At 38.3% G+C, this 24,084-nt stretch overlaps 1 protein-coding gene across 1 annotated transcript in view; it reads left to right on the top strand.

Moving 5' to 3' along the window:
• Positions 1-24,084, top strand: part of LOC146003488 (relaxin receptor 2-like) — a 354,498-nt gene that overhangs the window by 74,057 nt on the left and 256,357 nt on the right. Inside the window, exon 5 of the mRNA XM_083141779.1 lies at positions 7,459-7,530. Coding sequence (XP_082997905.1) covers positions 7,459-7,530 — 72 coding nt within the window. The remainder of the gene's footprint in view (positions 1-7,458; positions 7,531-24,084) is intronic.

The following is a 24,084-nucleotide window of genomic DNA, read 5'->3' as shown; positions in this document are numbered from 1 at the left end:
AAAATAAAAACATTGATTTAAATAAAAAAATCATCAAAAATTAGTTTTTTAATGAAAATTATGATTTGACTCACTCTGATTCTAGTGTTATTCTACCATTACATCGTCTACTTAGATTGTGGAAACAATAATCGAACAAAATCTAGCAAAAGGCATAACTCTTACCTTCCTGCCAAAACAGTGGATGACGTGATGCATGAGCAACATCGTCCACAAGTCCGCTTTAGACGAAAACATTTTCCGGAGCAATTACAGAATACCGTAAGTATCTCCGATTGCTTTCAAATTCGGCATAATCACTAATTTTGGCGTCTTAATCACGAATCTGCAGTTAAAATGCGAAATAAGTAGAAATTGGGGGTCCGTGAACGAAGTAAACACCGGTGATTTATGAAGGAAACAACAATTTTTTGCAATGATTGGCGTTACAAAACTATGTTTATGAATACCCTAAATTTTAACTATGCTTGCCTAACCTAACCTAACCTATCCTCACCTAACCTTACGTGAATGGTTCGTGGGGCAAGTATGTTTTCCACATTTACTGAAGACGCCATATTGCCACATGTAAAGCAACGCTCCATGGAACGAATAGCGAACTTCACTTGTTCACATCATCAAACATGGCGACCATATTAGTGTATCGACAATCATAGCGGTAATAGTGGTAATGTATGCACGGTATTTCCAATTTTCTAGACGTGACCGCTAATTTTTAACTGCATGTTCGTGATTTCGAGGTAAAAATTAGTGAGTATACCAAATTTAGAATCAATCGGAGATACTTCCGATATTCTGTAATAATACCCATTTTCCTTAGCATTTTTCTTAACATTTACGCTATGACCAAAATGTTACCGTGTAAAGTGAGAAATTTTATGGAATTTCAGATGCCATGGCATACTTCATGGCATTTCTCAAGGATATAACCCGTCCTATTTCCGTAGCATTTTTCGTAGCATAACCAATCAGAAGCTACCTCTAGGTCACGAGTGCAGCTGTAATGGCGGCCGCGTGAGATGTAAACATTGTATCACTTCACATGTTTAAAATACGATAACTATTCAACCAAGAGGAATAAGGATTCCTGTTAAATGGTTTTAGGTACAAAAGCAATGGCACTGCTTAAATACATATTTTAGAGGGTTTACTGTACACGTATGGATGAATATTTTAGTATTTCAATTGTGAACACTGTGCACTCAGCATAGATGGTGTAATTCAACGTGCCTTTCGTGCTGTATATATTATACATGGTAATCGTAAAAGCTATCTGAAATGTTGAATGAAATGCTTTCGTGTAAAGTACCATCTGCTATAAGATTTCTGGAAGCATGTATGTAGTATTTATGCTAGCAAAAATGTTAAAGGAAATGCTTTGGCTTAAAGCGGGTTTTAGTTGTTAGAAGCCAACAAATTTACTTCGAATGACATGTCGTCTACATTACATTACTAGTCCTAATTTACAGCCTATTTAGGCTTAGTTTCAAGTTAACCCGCCTACTCCACCACTTGTAATTAAAAAGAAAATCGTAACTTAAATTGGACTTGTTCACAACCTGACAGCTCTTGCCGTTACCTTCACATTGGGCGAAAGGGCCCACGCCCCCCTTTCACATTGCCCACGACCTCCCTCCTTGAGGTTGTGAAATTTGCGATGTAGTTCTTCCACTACATACTTAATCAAGAACCCTATAGGCAATATGCGAGTCAACAGAACTCATGCAATGTATATGAAGAGTCCATCCCCGCCAAACCATTCCATCTCCAGCCTGTCTACCCGCCCGATTTCCATTAAAATTACGACATTCCACTTATCTCACGTGTACGTTAGCAGCAACTCTTTTAATCTTGGTTTGCAAGTCGTCATGAATCCTAAAACGCAAAATCCACTCTAACTTCTGATGGGCAAGCCTTTCTAGAGCTCAATTTCAATTTTTAGAAAGCTTGAGTATCGTTGCTTAACTTAACCTCTCGGTGGCATCTTGTAATCAAGGAGTCCCGGGTTCAGATAAATTCCTTAACCTATTTTTTTTTTTACATTACACTAACCTTGCCTTTGTCTTCATTAATTTTCTGTATTGTTGCTAATATATCTTGCTCTTTCTTTTCATTTCCTATTTAACCCTTTATTTTCTCATATTATCGTATGATGATGATGATGACAGGGCAACCCTGATAAGAGCCTAGTCTACAAGAGAAAGTAAACCGTTCGTGCTCCCCAGTTTTGGCATCCAATCGCCGCTTCTGCCTATGCTGTTGTGTCTGATTGATTTGATTTCGTTTACTTCACATATGTCACGTGACACTTTCGCGGTATTTAATTATCATAGAAATTATGCAAAATTCGAAGTTTTGTTTGAAAAAAAAATATTTATACTGATCATGGACCCAACTGGTGGCTGACCTTTTTGCTACATAGCTCTCTTATCTGTCCACCAGTCGTCTTCGGGGGTGTGTGCCTCTTGAGGTGGGATTTCAATTTGAGGAATAAAAAGTAGTCGGCCAGTGCCAAGTCTGGCGAATAAGGCGGGTTGTTTAACACAATCACTTGTTTCCGTGCCAAAAACTGTTGGACAATAATTGCCTTGTGGCTTAGCGCATGGCCATGCTGCAGGAACAAAGCATCGGATTCAACCAGCTCTGGGCTAACTCATTGCATTGTAGCAAGCACTCTAAAATGGTTATGTTCACAGCTGCAATCATCAATTATTCTGAGTGACTGTGCCAGGTTTTCATCAAGTTTTTGTCGAACTTTTTCAACATTGCCGTCAGTTCGACTGGTGGAGGGACGACTCTCACTGGGATCATCCGCCACATCTTCCCGACCATCACGGAATCGATGATGCCAAATGAAAAATTGAAAGACAAAGGGCTTCATTGCCGTAAGCAGTTTTCAGCATATCAACTGTTTCTGAAGGGGTTTTACTGAGTTTTACACAAAACTTAATCGCCACTCTTTGTTCTGTTTTGAAATGCATGACGAGCGTACAAAACACTGCGCTAGTTTCAAAACTGTAACTCACTCGATATTGCACCAAATCAGACACCAATTTCACTACACACTCGCTACATGTAACACTACGTAATATATATGACAAATGCCACATTGCAGCATGTATCTTGTTGCAATGTTGCCAGTGTAAAAACTTAGTAGACCGTGTGTATCGTAATTTGAATATTTCTCTTGAAATACACGGAAATGGGTACGTATTCTATCTAGTTGATCGCCAAATTTGGCGGAACGCATCTGACGCTTCATTGCGTTTCATTCTTATGCGGTTCTATATTTTATACGCTATGATATTATCAGTGTGCATGTAAAGCTAGGCAATTTGTAATAACTTCTTTGGAGGTGAGATCAATGAATCGATTACTGCATAAAATCACTTGTTTCTCTTGTGGTAACCGTATTCTCATTTATTTCAGCAACAAGTAACGGGCATTTTTTTTTTCAGAAATAACAATGTGGTTTTGTGGCGCGCTTGAAAATTTAATTAGCTAAAACACAATCATTAAAGGCACGGCATGCACCAGAGACGAGAATTCAAAGCTAATGTTTACGGTGTCAGACTTTGGTCACGGGATATCAAACTCGTGCTGGTTCGAGTTTCTAAGCTATGAAGTGAAAATATTTTTTCCGGAGATTTATTTTGGCGTATGGAACCAGTGGCTACTCAGTTTCGTGAGAAAATTGTGGAGCAAATTATTATTAATATATTTATTTATTCATCTAACATTTATTTCAGCATGAAGCTAAGGATTTTTTCGATTCTTTTTTGCACACTTTGTATTTTCCTTTGCTAAAACATAAGCAGTGGAGGCACGGAATTGAGAGGCAAATTCCAATATATTGTTTACATTTGTGTATAACTCTCCCATCGTGGCCACGCGGTCTTCAGCGTCAGACTTTGGGCATGGGATTTTGCACTACTGAGCCTCCAGGTTGGGAAGGCTAATTTTCTTTTCATAGAGATATCGACCGTTGTATGATCCAGTGGACACCCTCCATCGCGAAGGGAATGGGTAGCAGTGGCGGCGCCAGGATTAATCACCTGGGGGTGCTGAGGGGGTGCGGAATACAATTTAGGGGGTGCGATGTTGAAAATAAAGAAAGCATGAAATATGCATGCATGTTTTAGCAGAGTCGCAACCACGAATATTTTCTGCGGGGTGGGGGAGAAGACAAGTACAAAAATAAACTTGTCAATAATAATATTGACATTATTATTAGTCGTAGTAGTATAGTAGTAGTAGTAGCAGCAGTAGGTAGTAGTAGTAGTATCAAATACTTTATTATCCTCGTAAATCACGCAAAAAAGGAAGAATCCGGTGTTAAAGCATTTGTGTTGGACAAAGGATTTGAAATAATTTTTCAACACGTTCAATTTCACATTAGCTAATAATTGAAAACAAGCAAACAAACTGTATTTTTGAAAGACAGAAAATGCATGACGAGCATAATTCATTTTGTACACATGATTGTATAACTTTCATGTATAACATATATTTAGGCGCGACCTAAAAAACAAGAAAATACATGTGCAACGTGTTAACACTAAGTTGTGGTGGCGTGCCCAAGGGGGGTTGGTGTAGGTTATAACCCCCTCCCCCTGTTGGCCCAGTATTCATAAAAAAAGAATGTCAAAGGCAGGAAAATATGACAGAATGAGGGATGACTACAAATAAAAAGTATAATTAACATTCGGGCGCTCAATGTGACTACGACATATGACACTCTAAGAGTTAATGTTTTCAATATAGGTTTTGAATAGGGGGTGCTGAAGGGGGCGCAGAAGAAAATTAGGAGGTGCGCGAGCCCCCTGGCGCCGCTCCTGATGCGTAGCCACGATTATCAGCTTAACACGGTCATTGTACGTTTAAAACAACGGCTGTATGTTCTTCCTTTTGACCAGACTTTAACCTGTAAAGCGCTGGGTGATGAAATATATTCGCTGAAACATGTGGGAGTGAGGCATGCATTTGATTGGTTGGCATTGGTTCTCAATGCGTATTGCGTCACACTGTTATTGTATTATTAAATTTCCTTCTCGATAGTGCGTTACTCATTAATATAAATGTCTTGTCTGATTTGAAGTATCGATATGTGTATGAAATGTTCATTATGTTCAACTTTTCCTGCTTTATGTATTCAGGTTGTAATTGGGTTTTCGCTTATTCCACGAAAAGAAAAGTGGCCCAACTCCATTTAAATAACAAAATTAATTAATCTGAAAATTATTATTTTTTTAATGCCTTAAAATTTAAATATTTGTGAATGCATATAATTTGCACATTTCACCAACAAAAATTATTAAGTCTACACGCTTCACAGACAAATGAAGTCATATTTCGCTACATTTTCAAAACATCACACACATAACACATTTTCATCCATGTTTTTCATGCATTCAAGGTACGTCATCACATTCAAGGTTTTAATCATTGGTTTGCAAACACTACAAAGTACTTAATAGTTCTATGAAATCAGTTCATTATGAATATTTTAATCCAATATCATATCTAGAACCTTACATTTTGTGTGCGAAATGTGTCAACCCTTAGGTAAGATAACTAAGATTTTGAACGAGAACTATCTAGTAATAATAATAACTCGTGGCTCGACAGCCCTTGAAGGGCTTTGGCCTATCTCCCAACTGCCGGTCTCTTTCCCACAACCCTACAAAGAGGTGTGGAGATCTTCAACCGGTAATGGGGTGACGTGGGGTCAGCACGTCGAACCCCCAGGCGTTAAAGGAGATTTCGGAGACTGGTTTACCCTACTCACTCGAAGCTCCCCAATTTCCTCACGATTTCCCTATACACAGACAGAGAACCCAGAGACTGAACCGAAGCGGACTCGAACCTATACCGTCCCGCAGTTGAAGTCCAAGCATAGCGCTTTAGACCGCACGGCCACGTGGGAGGACATAAGTATTTAGTACACCAGTACCACATAGCAATCTGAATTTGAAAATGAATATGTGAAGCATTATGTTGTTTGAATAGGTTTTTTTGGGATTGACCCATCTCACTTTGTCTTGTTTTTCAAGTATTACGTCATCCAGAAAATACAAAATAAAAGTTTTAAGTTCAATATAATAAAAACACTTAATCAACTGACTACATGTTACATTTTAAAAGGATTGTTAAAGTCCCATAAACCCATCAAATCTAACTGGTTCTATTGGTAACAGAACCGGAATATTTTTCTCGCGTACGTTCCAAGCTGCATATTGTTTCATTTCAATACCGAACTTGGACCGCATTTAAATTGATCGTGGAAAAATGTTCCGGGACCGAATTGAAATACTTGAAACACAAGAAGGTTTCTTACGGTCCAGTACCTACCGGGTGTTTCACCAGAAACGCCGTGATTTCAAATGGCATTTTAAAATATTTATGATAACTACTAAAAAAAAAATACATAATCTGATAGAGAAAACGCAAAAGTTTAATGGAAAACATGTTAGAAATGTCCACCTTGACGATTTATCACTTCTTGCACCTGGTTGCACATGTTGTCAAATATCTGACCAAGGGTTGAACGACTAACTTGTGCAGTACAGTGTTCGATGTTTGCTTTCAAATCATCTAGTTATCACAGTCCTCGTTTGAAAACTCCCTGCTTTAGGAAACCCCACAAGAAATAGTCTCACGGGTTTAAATCAGGGCTAGTTGGAGGCCACTCTAAACCATTTTGAAATAAATATGTGTAGCGATTGTCAGGACAGGTTCAGTTGTATGCGGCCTAGCTCGGTCTTGCTGGAACCATTGCTGACGAATTGGGCAACGTTTCCGTCGAAGACCAGGAATGAAGTATTCCTGCAGCATTTGCAAATAATTTTCTGATGTGACATAGCCATCAAAAAAGAAAGGTCCAATCAAGCCACGTTTCGATACACCACCATACCAAAACCTTTTGTGCGTACAGAGGTGTCTCCTTCGTTCATGTGGATTATAGGTTGCCAAAAATTAAATTTTAGACTTTTGTCAATCATAATATATATAAATTATTACTGTGAATATACTAAATATTTTTTAGGGTCATTTGAAATCACGGCATTTCTGTTGAAACATCCGATATTTACTGTTGCTAGTTTTTTATCTCCCGGACCGATATTGAGGCTATTTACAATTCCTGGAGTTTTAACTACGCAAGTGAGATAGGGAGGTTCTTTTTTCCTTCTTGCTTTCTTTCACTTTCTCTCTTTATAACTTTTCTCCTTTCGTTCTCTCTTTCTTGGTTTATATCTCTTTTCTTTGTTGTGTTTCATTATCTTTGGTTTGTCTTTCTCTCATCCTTCTTCAATTTCTCTCCTGTGTTTATATCTATTTGTTTTCTTTTAGTTTCTCTTTAATCATGTTGGAAATGTCTAGTTTACTGATGAAAATGCTGGTTTGTTTTCTTCGTTCGTAGTTTTTAAGTTACATTTCTAACCTTTTCTCTCATTTCAGGTTTATTTCCAATAATCAACTTACCACGTTAGAAGCCAAGACGTTCGTGAATCTAACTAAACTGCTCCAACTGTGAGTATATAACATTTCATGCAACATATTTATCTGTTTTGGCATTGTCTCTGAACTTTCACTATTGTTAATACATTCGTAGAATGTACCTTGAATATAAATGTTAGTACGTATTTAGTTTTTGTATATGTAGTCCTATATACATAATATAGAAGGTCGGTCAGTGGCGAATTTGAATAGGGTCGTTCAGAATTTGAACTATTTTCAACGGTGGTAATGTGCAATACAGATGGGACCTGATGTGTGTACTGAGTGTCATTCGTCACGCATACTATTATACTTCTCACGATGGCCACTGTAACATGAAGAATCTGTCAATGATTGTCATTTTCAGATTTAGCGAATGGGAGCATGTAAAAAGTAATCATTTAGCTGTAAAACATATATCCCGATGAACAAAAAATGTTCAATCATCACACTCGTCGGTAATGTCATTTATCTATCTCTTGTTTTACATAACAGAGATTAAGGCTGGTTCCTTGTCTTACAGTTAACCATACAATATATGTATCTAGATCATAATACACAGAAAACAATGGAATACAGACACCCTTGACAGTAGACAAACCACAATAAAACAATAGCAATTCGTGTCCATATAGACACAGGACACTTATATATACGAGGGACACTTCAAAAGAAAGGGCCGATTTGACTGGAAACAGCGATCGCATCGCGACTGCGCAATAACATCAACTGGTCCATTGGCGACCTAACAATCATGTTTTTGCTAGTCAGCTTTTGGTATTGTGTAAGTTAGAGCGTGTTATAATGGCTGCCCGAATACACAATCACGCCTGTTGAGAAGTACGGTATGTGATTGAATTTCTTAACGTCAAATGCTGCCGAAATTCACAGAGAATTTGTGTGAAGTATATGGTCCGAAGGTAGTGAGTGAAGGAAGAATAGGGCAATGGTGTTGTACATTCACACCCAAAAGACGAAAAAAATCAAGCAAACCCCATCTGCATGAAAAGTCATGGCAACTGTGTTCTGGGACGAAAAAGGTGTTTTTGGTGGATTTCATGGAGCGGGGGAAAACAATTGCATCTCAGCCATACTGTGAAATGGTATCAAAATTCAGACGTGCCATAGAAAACCGACGATGTGGAATCCTGCTCTCAGGAACTATTCTTATCCACGACAACGCTAGACCACACTCTACAGACGATTGAGAGGTTCGAATGGAACTTTTTTTATTACTCCTCGTATAATACGAACCTTGCACCTAGTAACTATCACGTGTTGGATTGGCTGAAATGTCAGGCGGAGAATTTCTATGCAAAGGGTATGTAAAAGCTTCTTCAACGGTACCAGAATCCCTTGGAAAATTATGATGACTATATTGAGAAATGAAGTACGTAGATACATACGTGTTTGTAACCACTAATACAATGTTGCCACATTTCTTTTCTTCTTTGATATAATCAATCGGCCGTTATTTTTTAAATGCGCCTCGTATAAATAGTTTGTGTGTTTGTTTGATTTTGCCTTTAAGTTAATTTTATGCACAGAAAGGGTAATAGGGACTAATCTTACAGTTTAAAGTAGGGTCAGAACCACATCTTGCCTTCACCAAGTATCGAGCCCGTGATCTTTTGATTACAAGGCTAGAACGTTACCACTATGAGTTTATATACACAGTATATACATACATACTTGGAAATGCATTTCAGACAGTCAAAAATTATAATAAAGCTTTGCTGGTCCTTCTTTATTGGAGATCGGAATTTACAACAAAGCAGTTGAAAAAGCATTGTTAGAGAAGTGCCGACTCTCCTTGAAAAAGGTGTTCCAGAAATTTGGAAACAAGTTCTTAAATATTTGCAAATTTCGGAAATCGTACAGGGTGTTCTTGGCAGTTCATTAGGCTGAGTCAGTGTCCGAGAGCTTTAAGTTATTGATTTTCGATTTCGCCACCGATATTTTCGGGTTCAAATCCATGCGTGAACCTTGGTGTTCTTTGTGAGTGTTCATTCATCAATTTCATCATTTCATCACTCATCCCCATCTTCGCAAATTAGCCAAGAGGCACAAAACGCGAAGTAAAATAAACTAAATCAATCAATTCCATGTAATAATCAATGATCACCATCGTTGCAATTAGCCGGAGTGACTAAACAAGAAAAATACACATACCAATTTTATTAGCCATCCGTGTGCCAAAAGGGGGGGGGGGTTATGGCCCCGTCAACATTCATGGGAATGTCACTGATTAGCTATGTTCATTTTGTCCCCTATTACCTTCACGTTGCCACATACGTTGCTCATAGTGCTACAGGCAAGAACATTACGTTGCAGATGTATAGCTGGTCACCTTGGTGTCCGAGCCTGTCAGTGGTTGACTTTCGAACTCGTCATCGAAGTTCCTGAGTTCGAATCACGGAATGTGTGTATTTGTGAGTGCCTCTTCATTAATTTAACTTAACCATCACTTGTCCAGAAGTGGCAGAAAACCGACGGTAAATAACAAAGATACAAATACTGTAGTCTAGCTGGCCCCATTTGCTTGCCCCTGCAGAACGCCACTGATTTCCTTATGTTGCAACGAAATGTTTCGAATGCGTTATACCTCAGATCATAAATTAACAAGCAGACTAACATATCAATTTCCTATTCGGATTTCTCCAGCTTAGCAACCGGGACCCGAGGTAAAAAGAAAATTTGAATTGAAGGATGGACACCCCCCCCCCATAAAAGATAAATTATACGCCGAGAGCCGCCTTTCCAAAACAAAATTATTTTGTAATCGAGTTTGCCCCGGGTAAGCAGTGCCTCGTGAAAGACGCTATCCTTACATATTGCATAATTTCGTTCGTATCGGATTCCGTAATGAAATTTCCTTGAAACATCACTGAATAAGAAAGCCGTTAGTATTTTTGTCTTCCAAAGAGAAGTCCAGCTGATAGAGCTGATTGTTCTCGCACATCGCTCAGGACATTGGAATGTTTGGCTATTCTTTTTGGTATCAACAAATTTGAAATATATTTGAGAGGAAGGCATTTTAAAATATACACAGATCATCGTGGATTAATGTGGCTTCAAAATTCTAAAAATTGGAATAGCAGGCTTATAAGGTTGTCTCTAAAATTGCAGTCTTACTCTTTTGAAATTAAATACATCCAAGGAAAGGATAACGTGGTACCGGATATTCTGAATCGCTATCCCATCGATGAAGGCTAAGGGAAGGAAGAAGCTAACTATTTCCATGTAAATTATATATGGCAAGAAAGAGGAGAAATAGAGGACATAACAAATTGGGCTGAAGCTCAAGAAGATGATGTTTCTTGTCAGAGCATAATAAAGCTTTTGAATCAGCCAGAATCTGAAGACTCTCCGACTGAAACTAAGGTGAAAAACGTGTATCAGGTTTATGTAAGTATCTTATTCCGAAAAACCTCCGGTGAAGAATTTACTTCGAAATTGTGTGTCCCTTTAAAGTTCAAAGAAAAAGTGCTTCGGGAAAATCACGACGAACTAGGACATTTCGTGGTAGCAAAAACCCTAAAGAGAATAAAAAGTAGATACTTTTGGCCAAAGATGAAACAGGATGTTGCTAAGCACACTAGGGATTGCCTCGTATGTGCCAAGACTAAAATGGACAAGTTAGGAATCATCAAAGACAAGTTACATATTAATCAAAAGAGTCCTCACGAATTACTATCAATAGACCTGATCGAAAAATTGCCCATGCCCCAAGGATTCCAATACATTCTATCCTTGGTAGATTTAGGAACAAAATTCTTCTCCGTTTACCCACTGAGGCGTGGCACCGCCAAGGAAATAATCACTGTGATGGAGAAAGGGTACTTCACCCATTTTCCTAAAGTTAAGGCAATCTTATCGGATCGAGGTACACAATTGACTTCTGCGCTGTGGAAAGAATATTTGGACAAAAAGGGTGTTAAGTATTTATTCACTACGGCCTATCGCCCTAGTAGTAATACTATAGAACGTATGAATCAGGAGATTGTTCGACTGCTCAGGTTATTTTGTCACCACGAACATCAAAGTTGGTCGAAATATTTATCAGAAATTGCCTGGTTACTGAACAACTCTGTTTCGGATACTACTGGGTATGCCCCATCAGAACTATTTTTCAATCGCCCTGTGGACCACTTTTATTGGCCTGATAACGACGATGATCCTCATTTAACTAACTGGGATATAAAGATGTTTATGGCGAAGAAAAGGGAACGCTCGAAAAGTGATAGGAGAAAATTCAAAGTCAAGTGCAATGCTCTTCAGCTAAAGGAAGGAGATTTGGTGCTCGTAAGAAATCACAAACTAAGTTCTAGGAAAAATAAAACCATCGCTAAGTTGTTTGAGCTATATATTGCTCCCTACATTGCAACAGATGTTCGAAGCAATACTACCCTACTGTTACATCCAAAGTCCAAGAACCCGATCGATCGAGTAAATTTTGACAATCTTAGGATCTTTAATTGTTCTCAAGAACACAGACAAGCATTGGTTGGTGAAGTTGATTTAGTGTCAAGATAATTTCTGTATTTAATGTTTCATTATGTACTCAAAATTTTTTTCAGAACTTGCAAATTACAATTTCTTCAAAAATTTTCCCCGGACGAGGGGCAATTGTAACGAACCTGAGAGTTTAAGGTTTTATATTTGTAAGACGTTAAGATTTTTAATTGTTTGCTATTTCAAATAATGTGCAAGTTGTCATAGACAACTATAGTTAGATTGATCCAGTTGTGTTTGGAACTTGTATAGATGTTTATAAATACGTCATAATCTGTTCGTGTTGGCGTCACTTTCTCCTCTCATCAGAGGAAGTGAACCCACCTGAATGTTTCTCACCTGACGACAGAATGAGTTTGGAAAACAGGTGAAGGATCAATAAGAACTTGGAAACTGAGAGAATTCAAGTATAGATTTTTGGTTTTCAAGTTTTCTGCTGGCCGATAAGTTGAAAGTAAGCAATTAATCATGTAATTTAACTTTCGCTATATGTGAGTGAATTGCCCAACGTTAGTATTGAACGTTCTAGTGTTTTATTGGTAAGTGATTATGAAATATACGCGATTATAAAACTGCGTTTAACTTTGAAAACAGTGTTGTGTTTCTTTTCTACCCATCAAGCCCTGATGATTTGCGAAGATTCTCATGTTCCCGACTAAAGGAGTAGCGGACTAACTTTGTGACGACTGGAGTACAACCGGGGGACGTTGCAATATGTTTTAAAATTTTATTTATGCATTGAACATCATCTCCTTGAAAACAAAGAATGTTCCCACGCAACTTCACCTGCGCTTCATCAGACCACGGTCGCTGGCTACACTGCGCTCACGAACTCGATTTGTATTCAGCCCTTCAAAGCGTGCAACGACTGCAGTAATAATACTAATACGACAGAATGGAAAGACAAATTATCAAGTGCCAGGCCAGCGTGGACTGAGTACTAATACAGTAAAAACTGCATATCCAGGGACCTCTATAAGAAGGAAACCTGTAAATGCGGAAAAAGAAGTCCCCAGAACGGACCGATTTTATACCTGAAAATGATCTGCTTAAGGCGGAAACCTCCTTAACGCGGAAACAGAACACCATTTAAATACCAACGAGATGTTTTTATTCTCAGTAAGACGGAAATTTCTTCCTTCATTTTTTTCGCTCGCAAGAAATGTGCCGATGAATGTGCCGTTTTTGCCTTCCCTTCTTCTTTCCAACTGTTTGTAATCCTTGTTGGGATATGTCAACAGTGTTTTAACAAACGTTTTTAGCTTTTCACGAAGAGCTGGCCTCTTCCACTGTCTCTGAAGAACTTTTTAGTTTATTCTTAATTTTTAAACTTTTGTCTTTTAATGTGTGTAGGTCCCTTTACAACCTCAAGGGGCTTCTTATACCCCTTCCTTAAAGCTTTTAAGTAAGAGTTTTAGATAAGAGAATATTTCCCCGTATACATTGAAGGTTGTCATTTTGTGGCGATGCACATATCTTAAATCAATCTTATTTCACTCTCTCAGGGTCTCCCCGATAGTGTAGTGGCCACCCTGACGCCTTGTAATCAAAGGATTGCGAGTTCGATCCCCGGTGAAGGTATATTACTGTTCGGAATGTGTTATAATATGACACAATTACTGCCTTCTGGAGCTTCTGATTGGTCCGGATAAATCTAAAGCGTCTTCAAGTATGCAAAACAACAGAAAATAATTAAATATTTCATGACGACGAAATAACCATAGATTCACATACAGATGTGTCGGTCTCGGTTAGAATGTGCGTACTAATCAGTATCTAGAGAGCGACACAAATGCGACCGAAGCTTTAAGTTTAGAAATAACTAACGTAAAAACTAAAAATGTGTTTTGGATACTGTAGGAAACATGGATATAACCGCAATACGATCTGACAATTGCCCAAAACGGTATTAACTTAAAAGATAGATGTAGAATATGTTTTTCGTAACAGAATGCACAGCCAGGGTCGTAAGTTCAGCACCAGGTTAACGTACGAATGTAGCATTTCATTTGTTCCATCATGTTTCACCAGATCATCATTTATCACCATCGTCGAAGTTAAAGAAAAAAATTCAGACTCCAAGCACTTACATTGAAATATATGTGACTAAATGTAACGTTACACCTGATCTACGAAACCTGGTTATTGGTCGTTATTCAACTTGGCAGCTTGGAGAAACTACTCCACTCCAAAGTGAAACATTTATCTAAAACGCCAGGAAGAATTTATTTCTTCTTTGACGCGTGGGTGGCTTTGAATTCTTCTCACTGCATGTTATAAATTCCTTTCCAATGTAGGAGGTTAGTAACCGTTGCTATCTGCAAGAAAACATTGTTTTTTCTCAACTCATACCCACTGAAACAGACTTCGATAATTTTTTATCTCTTAAGCACCGTGCACACTAGCGAAAATTTACGCAGCGAGTTTGCTGGAAATCCGAACTTTAATTTAGTTTTGCACACCACTCTTAAGCCCCTATCACACGAAACTGTATTTCTAGTTGGAATGCCATAGTTGGCGATGAACTGACTTTCTAGGTAGAAATCATGGCCGCCTGGCTGACTGCTTGACTGGTTTCGAGGAGTAGGACATGTTCTAATTGCTACTAACTTTCTACGACTAGATTCTTTGGAGCCAATCAGAGCAAAGTTTGGTCATATGAAGATAATCTGTGAGTTTGCAAAGTAGCGTTTTTTGTCTGTGGTTTCCGAGTGCATATAGCACGAAAGGCATGTTTACAATTGAAAGAGCTAAACTATTCTTCCATACGTGTACAGTAAACATTGTGAAGTATGTATTTTATCAGCGTCATTCATCTCTACCTAAAACCATTTAATACGAAGCGATATTCGTCTCGGTTGAATAGTTATCGTATTTTAAAAGTGTGAAGTGACACGTTGTTCACATCTCGCGCGGCCGCCATTATGGGAACAAAAGACTATCGACAAGTACAGTGTAGCAAGTACCGTGTGGGGCGAGAACTAGCAAATGGGTAGCCAGTCCAGCGTCAACTAGAGCATTCCTACTGGATATCCAGTTCCGTGTCATTCAGGTTTTACGGAGCGATGCAGAAATCGGCCACATGTCTGAATGTCTAGCGTTGTCACGTGTTACGTGTTACGATCGATTCTGGGTTCGATCTTTAGTGGCATCGTTATTGACCCTACACCGGGAGGACCCTACCGTACACGCAATAGTAGCGGATCCAGGTCTAGAAAACCAGAAAACCGCAGTGACTGGACTCGATGCGTTTACATCGCGTCACCCAACGAAAAGTTAATTAGTAAGCCTTATTCCTTAAAGGGCTGTTGCGTCTGGAGTTTAGCTATTTTGCACGAGTCGCGAATCTGGGATGTATATTGTGCAAAATGCTCCCTTTAATGACTTGTCTTCATTAACTGGATAGACAACCAAACTGCTCCTCCCTCTTCGAAGTTTTCTCCTAAAGTACTTCTTTAAATCTGACACCAATAAGAAACAATATCTCTGCACAACATATCCACCACCATTGTCCACACATTGCTGAAGAGGTTTGACCATGCGTTTCTGACAGTGGCGGCGATTAGGGAGGCGGTGGGGGGCGGTTGCCCCCCACCTTTTGGTCCCACACCACGGCCTCTTAATGTTAAGTCTTATTTACCAAGAAAAAGTAAACTGTCCTTGCCCCCTTCCTCCAGTTTTCGCATAGCCTCCTTCTGCTTATATATTTCCCAGGACGAATTTTGTTTAACAGTATCATTTTATCATTCAACATTTTGAGAAAACTATTCGCAGTGGCAGATGTTGAAAAAAACCTGCCACAATGGCATGCGTGTCCCATATCCTCAATGATGGACAGCGTTTTGAGGCTTGCCGTGGATCATTTCTCCTTCTTGAAATTTCTTAAGTACCCACACTGCCTAATGTGTTGCTGGTGACTTCGTTTGATACCTGGTATTGCGTTTGACGTCTCTTTGCGTCTGAAGAACAATAACAAATAAACATGGACGACGAAATAATAAAAAAAAAAACTCACAGGATATTTTATTGACCGTGGATCAAGGGGCCATAGCATTGTTAACCTGCAAGAATGTAGCCCGGTGTGTTCTGCATGGCAGAGAGTTTGCATTTAAATGTCTTCAGGAAAGAAACGATCTTCCGTATTCTGTAAGGAATGAAATATCCCATTGCTTCGAAATTTTATGCACACCGTGTAGCACATGAAACACAAACCTGTGATTACTGGCAAGACAGATAGATGGCAGAACCAGTATTCCTTTCTAATTTCTTGTGATTGAATCACTGTCTCGCAGTAACCTTGACAAATGCAAGGCACCAAATGATGTTCTGAATAAATCTCACAAAACGAAATGTATAAAATGGGCTTTAAACGTTGAAATATCTGACATTAGATGCATAGAACCTCGTCCCGTGTACCACTTGTTCCAGTTTTCATTCCCATATTATTGTACAATATTAGAATGTACATGTCCATTTATAGCTAGTAGTGGACTATCCTGATATCCTTCCCTTGTGCAAGAGCACGTCATACTCTATTAAGTGTTTTCATGAGTCTGTGAGTTTTCAATGGTGGTTTTCCCCACTTGCACCGCCCAATTATTGGAAAACAACTTAATTTAGTGGAGCAGCGTTAATATGACGTCTATGGGAACTAACGGTGGTTATCTCTCCTGTCCACAACGCTCTTAAAACAGCGATTACAAAAGTGGTGGTTCCTGGAAAATAACAGCATAGGTGGCGCCCCTAGTGTCGGGATTGAAAAGGAGCTGATTCCACCGAGCAGGTTAGAGTAGACCTAGACCGATTGTTATTACGATAAAAAGAAGACCTTTCTGTACCCAAAAAGTGTACTCATATCTTATCGATGGATTTGAATGTAAATGCATATCTCCATGCCATGCTAAAAATCAATGTTATCTTGCATTATGTTTGAGAATTGTGGCACGTAAGTTCGAAAAGTGATATTGGTAAATTTCTCGTATCGGACAAACGGATTTCATCAAATTTACAGGAGAAATTACTTACCGAATGCAGTTTCTTTAGACTTGTGGAAGTTCGGGGAAGTGTTTTCTCGCATCGTTCATTGAATTTTGCCGGTAAATCATCCATTTTTCGATATAAATGTGTGACCGATGGACGAAAGCTCTTGCATCCATTTACTTCCAGGTGGATGTAGCCTGTGTGTGATAACGTAATCCCCGTCAGTGTTTCCAAACACGTGTTTTTGTAACAGAAAAAGGTACGTTTCCGCAAATGGTTTGTGGGGCTATGTGTCAATGGTTCGTGGGGCTATGCGTCAATGGTTCGTGGGGCTATGCTAGAATGGTGTGTGGGGCTATGCATATTTTTTTCGAAACCAATTTTTAACTATTGTAACCTGTAGTGACCCTACCTAACCTAACCTTACCGGAAATGGTTAGTGGGGCTATGTATGAATGGTTCGTGGGGGCTATGCGTCAATGGTTTGTGGGGCTACGTAGGTATTTTTGGGTGCAGTGGGGTGGAAACACTGCATGCCGAGTACGGTAGTGAAACTGTGACCGCCATTTTGCGTGTTACCGAAGGCAAAAAGAAACGAAGAAAACTTACTCGATATGTCGCAAATAGAGCTTATTGCCGTGAAATAAGCGAAATGCCACTTTCAGCAATGTTTCTCAATGCAGAATACGTAAGTACGAATATTCAAATTAAATGAACTAGCAAATTTCAGCCGTTTGTCCGATACGAGAAATTTACCGTGATATTTTTGTTTTACATATTCTTACATATATTAGCTTTTAGCACATAATTTAGTTATTTTTACATATAATTTCTATATTTTCAAACACTTTACGACAAATATTACATATTCATGCTATTAGTCCATATTTCCTTCTTGTGTTAAATATCAAAGGTTTTTTTCTGTTCATCTGTTTTGTATTCGTTTTGTTCTGTGTTCATTTTTTTAAATATTGACAATAGATAGTGTGTGTGTTATTCGAGCGTTTTTGTCCGAAATAGATTGATTGCTGATTGATTGATTTGGTGATTTATGTCCACTTTATACACTGTAAGGCTATTCGGGACTGGACCTACAGTTTAAAATGGAATCCGAACCACAATGTGCCTTCACTGGGTATCGAACCCGGGACCCATTGTCAGAAATAAAGAATTCAAGCTTATGCTTTTGCTGGAAAATAAATTACATATTTTAAATATACTTCTATTAATTTATGCGATATTGAATACAGTTTCACGCCAGGGGTCTCGTGTTCGAATCCCAGCCTGGGCATGAATGTTTGTGAATGTCCATTCATAAATTTCATCATATCATCATCCATCATTCATACCCATCTTCGCAAATTAGCCCAAAGTGGCACAAAAAGTGAAGTAAAATAATCATTACAGTTTCAGTCAATGGCCTACCTCTATGGGGCAGTGGTTGGTTAGCACAGCGTCTTAGCACAGGGGTCCAGGGTACGAATCCCGTCCTGGCCATGTGTGTTCTTTGTGAGTGTCCCTTCATTAATTTAATCACACCACCACTCATCCCCATCGCCGCGATTAGTCGAAAGTGGCAGAAGAGCGACGCTAAATAACAAAAATACAACTGTAACTCTAGCACTCGTGGCAGTCGATAAATAGTATATTGACCTCCATACCGGAGTGGCCACCAGAGCGCGCTGCGACGCAAAGGCTCCTGGGTTCGAATCCCGGGTGAGACATGAACGTTCACAGTGGGTACTGAGCGGAAAGCAGGGAAAATGACAAGGACAATAAATGAGATAATGTTGAAAAACAACAAAAAATAGAAGAGGAAGGCAGTAATGAATGGCTTTAAAATTTCAGAAGGAACACTGATATATATCGATTCTGAGAAAAGTGTAACTTGAGGATTTCGCCTATCAAATGCAGGCTTGTGCAGCCTGCCATGCCGCTACGATCTGAAACGTTGCTATTGATTGACTCATTCTCAAGCGACATGTGTCGCGTGTTGCTTCTACTGGGTGTTCCATTTACAACGCAACCCGTAGTTGGGGATAGTACAACTTTTGAACCGGAAGTGGTACACATATAATCCTTAGACGAAATTGAAGACTTGTTCACGCATTTATTTTTTAACTGAGGCTCTCTTCAATAGATCAAACTAAATGAATCAATCAGGCAGCCAAAATAATCACCCAGAACCAACTATTCGGAGAAAACCTATGGGGGGTTGGGGTACGTTTAGTTACCACCAAAGGGTACAATGAGAACCGCTCGTTTATGCCAACATAGATTACTTCACTCTGTGGGACTAGAAGGATCGAGAGTCAGTGGTGCCAAAACTATTCAAGCTCCACAAATTTAATCCGTTGAAAGAACTTTGAATTTCCCACGCCAGTGCTTGTATATCTCTCCTTTTCCTAAGTATAAACGCTTTACCACACTACGGATTGAAATCAAAGTTGACAGCCTTTTACATAATTGCCATACAATGCCAATCCTTCAGACTCGAACGTCGAATGATACGACCAATGATTTGCATGCACCTCCATGCCTTGCTTCCAAATTACAGCAGATGAGGTTTACGACACCCATTGTGTTGCTAATTTCAGGATAGCTTCAGAGTTCTGTGATTGCTGTTGTTTCGCAATTGTTATCCCAAAACTGCCGCTGTACGTGTGGGATGAGAAGTTGACGTCTCCTGCTATTTGATGAATTATGGGGGAAATTCCAGTTTTATTACGTTCCGTGAGACTGTAAAATCTCCTCACCTCTTGTAGGGACGGGTGGATCTAGAATTTTAACAAGTAAAACTAGAAATATAACATACATACATACATATATATGTATTAGGGCCGATGTATCGGTATCGGAAAATATCGGTTCAAAATTGGAGCAAGTTGTAATAATGAAAATCTATATTTTACTAGCTTCCAAATAAAGCTATCTACTCTGGAACTAATGGAACTACACATTTTATTGTGAAATTAAGGCAGTTAATATATTTTTGTTTTCTGGAAAAAAATGCTAGAAGTGATGGCTAAAAATGGATACTATTTTTGGAACCAGCATGCCGAAATTATTAACAGACAACAGCTATCTGCGAGACAACCAAACCTCTGTCGACCAGTGGAATCAAATGTTCCGCCATGTCCGACATAACAGCATTGTACCTTGATATAGTTTGTTTTTGCATTTTGCAAACAAACCTGACGTGATGGAGAAAAAGTGACTTCAGTTTTGGATTCAGGACATCTGAAGCATAAAAAGGAACATATTCAACTTTATGCAATGATCCGAAAGTAAAAATTCGAAGACTAGTGTAATTAATAGGGATTGGACCATCAAGGTGGAATGTAAACATTGTGAATGTTCCCTCACCAGGAAACGAACCCAGAACCTATTGATTATAAGGTGATAGCATTAGCTTTTTTTTTTGTGAAGTTTAAGTAGGGACGTGAATTTTTTGTTTTATTTTTTCCTAAATTTCGATGTTATTTTTTACTGCAATTCGAGGTTACTATTCGCAGTTTAGGGCAAAATTCGGTGTTAATTTTACATGCATTTTCACTGTTACTTCTATGCATAATATTTTCACATTGTTTTAGTTCTGAAAAATTGAGACACATTTTACTTTTAGTGACAAAAATAATAAATTTATGACTTACCTTTGTGTGAAATGGCCACATTTCTTCCAACTCATCAGCCACTAAATATGAAATGTCTATTAAATGGTATCACCCAAATCTTTGAACACATCATACACATCACATTTACCTAACAATGCAAAAAAATCCCTCTGCGACCTCAAAATACTGTTTTGCGTTCAAGCACATGCACGCCCCCTAACCCCCTCCCCTGCAGCACAACAGATGCTTCTCCCTCAAAATTTTTCCTTTCCTACGAAACTTTCCTTCTGGGAAGATCTCCTGCAAATTCCTTTTCAGGACGAGGTGAAACACTGTCAGTCATGTCTGCGCCAAACTGCAATAAATGAAGCGTGGCAATTTCTATTGAATCGAACCTTCACCAGCTAGACTAGAAACGACAGATCAAGAAGCACTTTAGGTAGTTCTCTTTGAACAGAAGATATGCTATTCCCAGTTTATATCGCATATTTTGCCACGTTTTTTGCGTTAAATTAGTGAAACAACGAAAACTTGCCTCCTTAACCTACGCAAATACATTATCAGCTTTGTGTTCATCAGCTGACGGTATTGACTTCTAACCAAGTCCCAGATGCGATTCCCATATGCTTTATAAAGCAGAAACCCCGTTACAGGCGAACACAATTTGGGTTTTCTGACTTCTGAAACACTGTGCACTAGGGTTATGACCAAAAAATAGCCTGTAGTAGAAATCAATGAACTTTTTAATACAGAATCAGAAAATGACAATTATTTCGTTCAATTCATAAAAAATGTTCCGCACCAATGACAATGAAAATTCTCAAACTTAACTTCATTCAGCACAGTGAAAATGTATTAGTTGAAATAAGCTTCAGATTCAAATATTTATCTGTTTTGCATTTCTGATAGTTCTTCCATTAATTTCACCCTTCTTTCGGCACAAATATTCGTCCGTGGTATATCTACAACGGATCTTTCAACATTCCAGTGAGTTACAAAGCACTTCATGGCTGCAGAGCAATTTAATTCGGAAATTCCATCCATCAATTTTTGGTGAATCTTTGCGTTGAACATTGAAACCAGGCTTCCTGCCATGTATTTGAGATGAAAGCGCACGGTATTTCAAGTGATATTCTCCATTTAGGAATGAGGAAGTACGAAATAAGAGCATTATAGCAGGTGAATTCCATCTGGCATTGTGAAGAGACGGTAATTTTCTCCATTTAATTACTGGGTATGCACCAGTTTCTTTAAGGAAACGGAATGCTCTACGTAACTCATACATAAACTAAAATCATCTCGCCAACCTGGATTTTGAATACATGCTTTACGATTCGATCAAGAATACGATGCTGGCAGACAATGTACTGTGGCTGATCAAATCCTCTTGCGTTCATTTCACTTCTTAAGTTTTGAACAATTCCATTCACTCGTCCAATATTTACTGCTGTTGTGTCACATAAGATCATTTTGAAGTTCCTCCATGCATCAAATTCATCCAGCAAACTTTGCAGTGCATTAAAAATATCCTGTGACGATCCGCTCTCACATTTTACTATGCCTAATTTCAATTCTCTAAGTGAACTCTTCAAGATTACCACTTGATACTCGTGATTTGAAATTCACTTACCGTCGAAATTAAGGCAAAAATGTTTCTCTCCTTGCAAAATAGAATTTATTTTACGCTTCGCATCTTCGCCACTTCTCATAACAGCTCGCCAAACACCTGACTGTGATAATGTTGGAACACTGATTTTTCCATCTTCGGCTAGACTGGAGCACACTACAGCAGCTTTATTATTGGTTAGATATTTTTTTGTCACCAACTTAGCTGCATGTGATGTTGAAAAACGCACGACTCGTTTTCTTTTGTCATTTTCATTTTCACTTTCTTCTGATACAAATGCTCAGGCAGAAAAGATTTCATCACTACTTACTTCTGCTGATGATGCGTCGTCTACAGCAGTGACAAAGACAGCGTTTGGTTCAGATTGTGAAGCCGATTTTCGCACTCGCATAGAGGGATGGATGGACGATTGTGGAGCAACTGTGCTTGATACATATCAAATTTTACCTTGTGATTTAACTTGCAACTTGTATAGTTCTTTATCTTCTTGGCACAGCCAATTTCCATCTGTTTTCGTTATGTCAAATATATTTTCTATTTCAACTTGAAATGAATCCTTTTTCCTCTTTCTATTTTTATCGTTCTCTTCAATCAATTGAACTACTTTTGACATAATTGTTTGTTTTGATAAAATTGCAAAGCTATTTTTTTCCAAGAGAACAGTAAGCTCACCAGTTATCATAGCCATTCTTTCTTTCTTATCTTTTGCTGTTTCTAGAAGTCTATGATAGCGACCAATAATGTCTTTCTTTCGCAGAAGTCGAGTAAAATAACTAAGTGTTTCAATTATAGGTACATCTCGTCTTTTTGTTGCCTCAATAGCTACTTTCTGCGTCCACAATTCCGCATTTTTGTTAATCGCTTCACTTGATTTATAATATGCCATTATAATACTAATATTGAACTACCAAACCTGAAAATAGAGAAAATATACACAATTTGTCACTTAATAAATAATCATTTAATAATTACTACATTAAATTACTAATTATTACAGTAATAATGCCCTTTCCAAATGGTGTTTGTGGTATTTTTCGAAAGAGCTCCAAAAATAGTTGTTATTGATAATGTAGGGTTATGACAATATTAAATTTATTGTGAAGCTCTTTCCGAAGAATTCCCGTTGTTTGAACCCACCAACAGTCACACACACTGTGTAATTAGCATAATCTGTAACTACATACAGAGACAAATACACATATCATTTTAAATAATGTTTTACTAAAAATATTAAAACATTTTATTAGTCATTTTATCGTGGGCTATATTAGAAGGATCTACTTTTTTAGTAGCTACAGGCTACAGCACCGTACATACAGTTCTCGTGACACGCACTGAAACTGGAACGGGTTGGTGCGGGAAGTTTTTTTAGAGCCACCAGCAATAATGATTTTTTTAGTAATCAGGTCACAAAAGTTCATCATTTTCGACTACGGGAGATACAAAATTTTGCCAAAATTTTTTTAGTCCTAACCCTACTGTGCACAATGGATAAAATATAAGCAACCACATTACCTTATATATTTTCTGTTAATCAACACTAAATGCAGTTTCCATCTATATTAATTCGATATACCTCACACTCAATAAGAACAACACTGAAGCAGATTATATCAATATTAATGTGCAACATATACACTTGTCAAAAATTCACAAAACCAAAGCAGTACATCCTTTTATAGGAATACGCACACTTCAACTACAATCTCCTAGCAACCGGAAGAAATAAATTTTTCATTTTAGAATTTTACTTAGAATGGTGTTGGAGTGTGTTCCACTTGATATCAAAATTAGATTTTAGCATACATACGACGCAGGTGAAAGATATACTGTTTGTAAGTTTTAAGTTAA

The sequence above is a fragment of the Lepisma saccharinum genome, chromosome 20 (genome assembly GCF_977018435.1).
Source record: "Lepisma saccharinum chromosome 20, izLepSacc3.1, whole genome shotgun sequence".
In the NCBI taxonomy this organism is placed as follows: domain Eukaryota; kingdom Metazoa; phylum Arthropoda; class Insecta; order Zygentoma; family Lepismatidae; genus Lepisma; species Lepisma saccharinum.
Note: the sequence above shows the minus strand (reverse complement) of the source record. Positions and strands in the feature narration are given on the sequence as shown.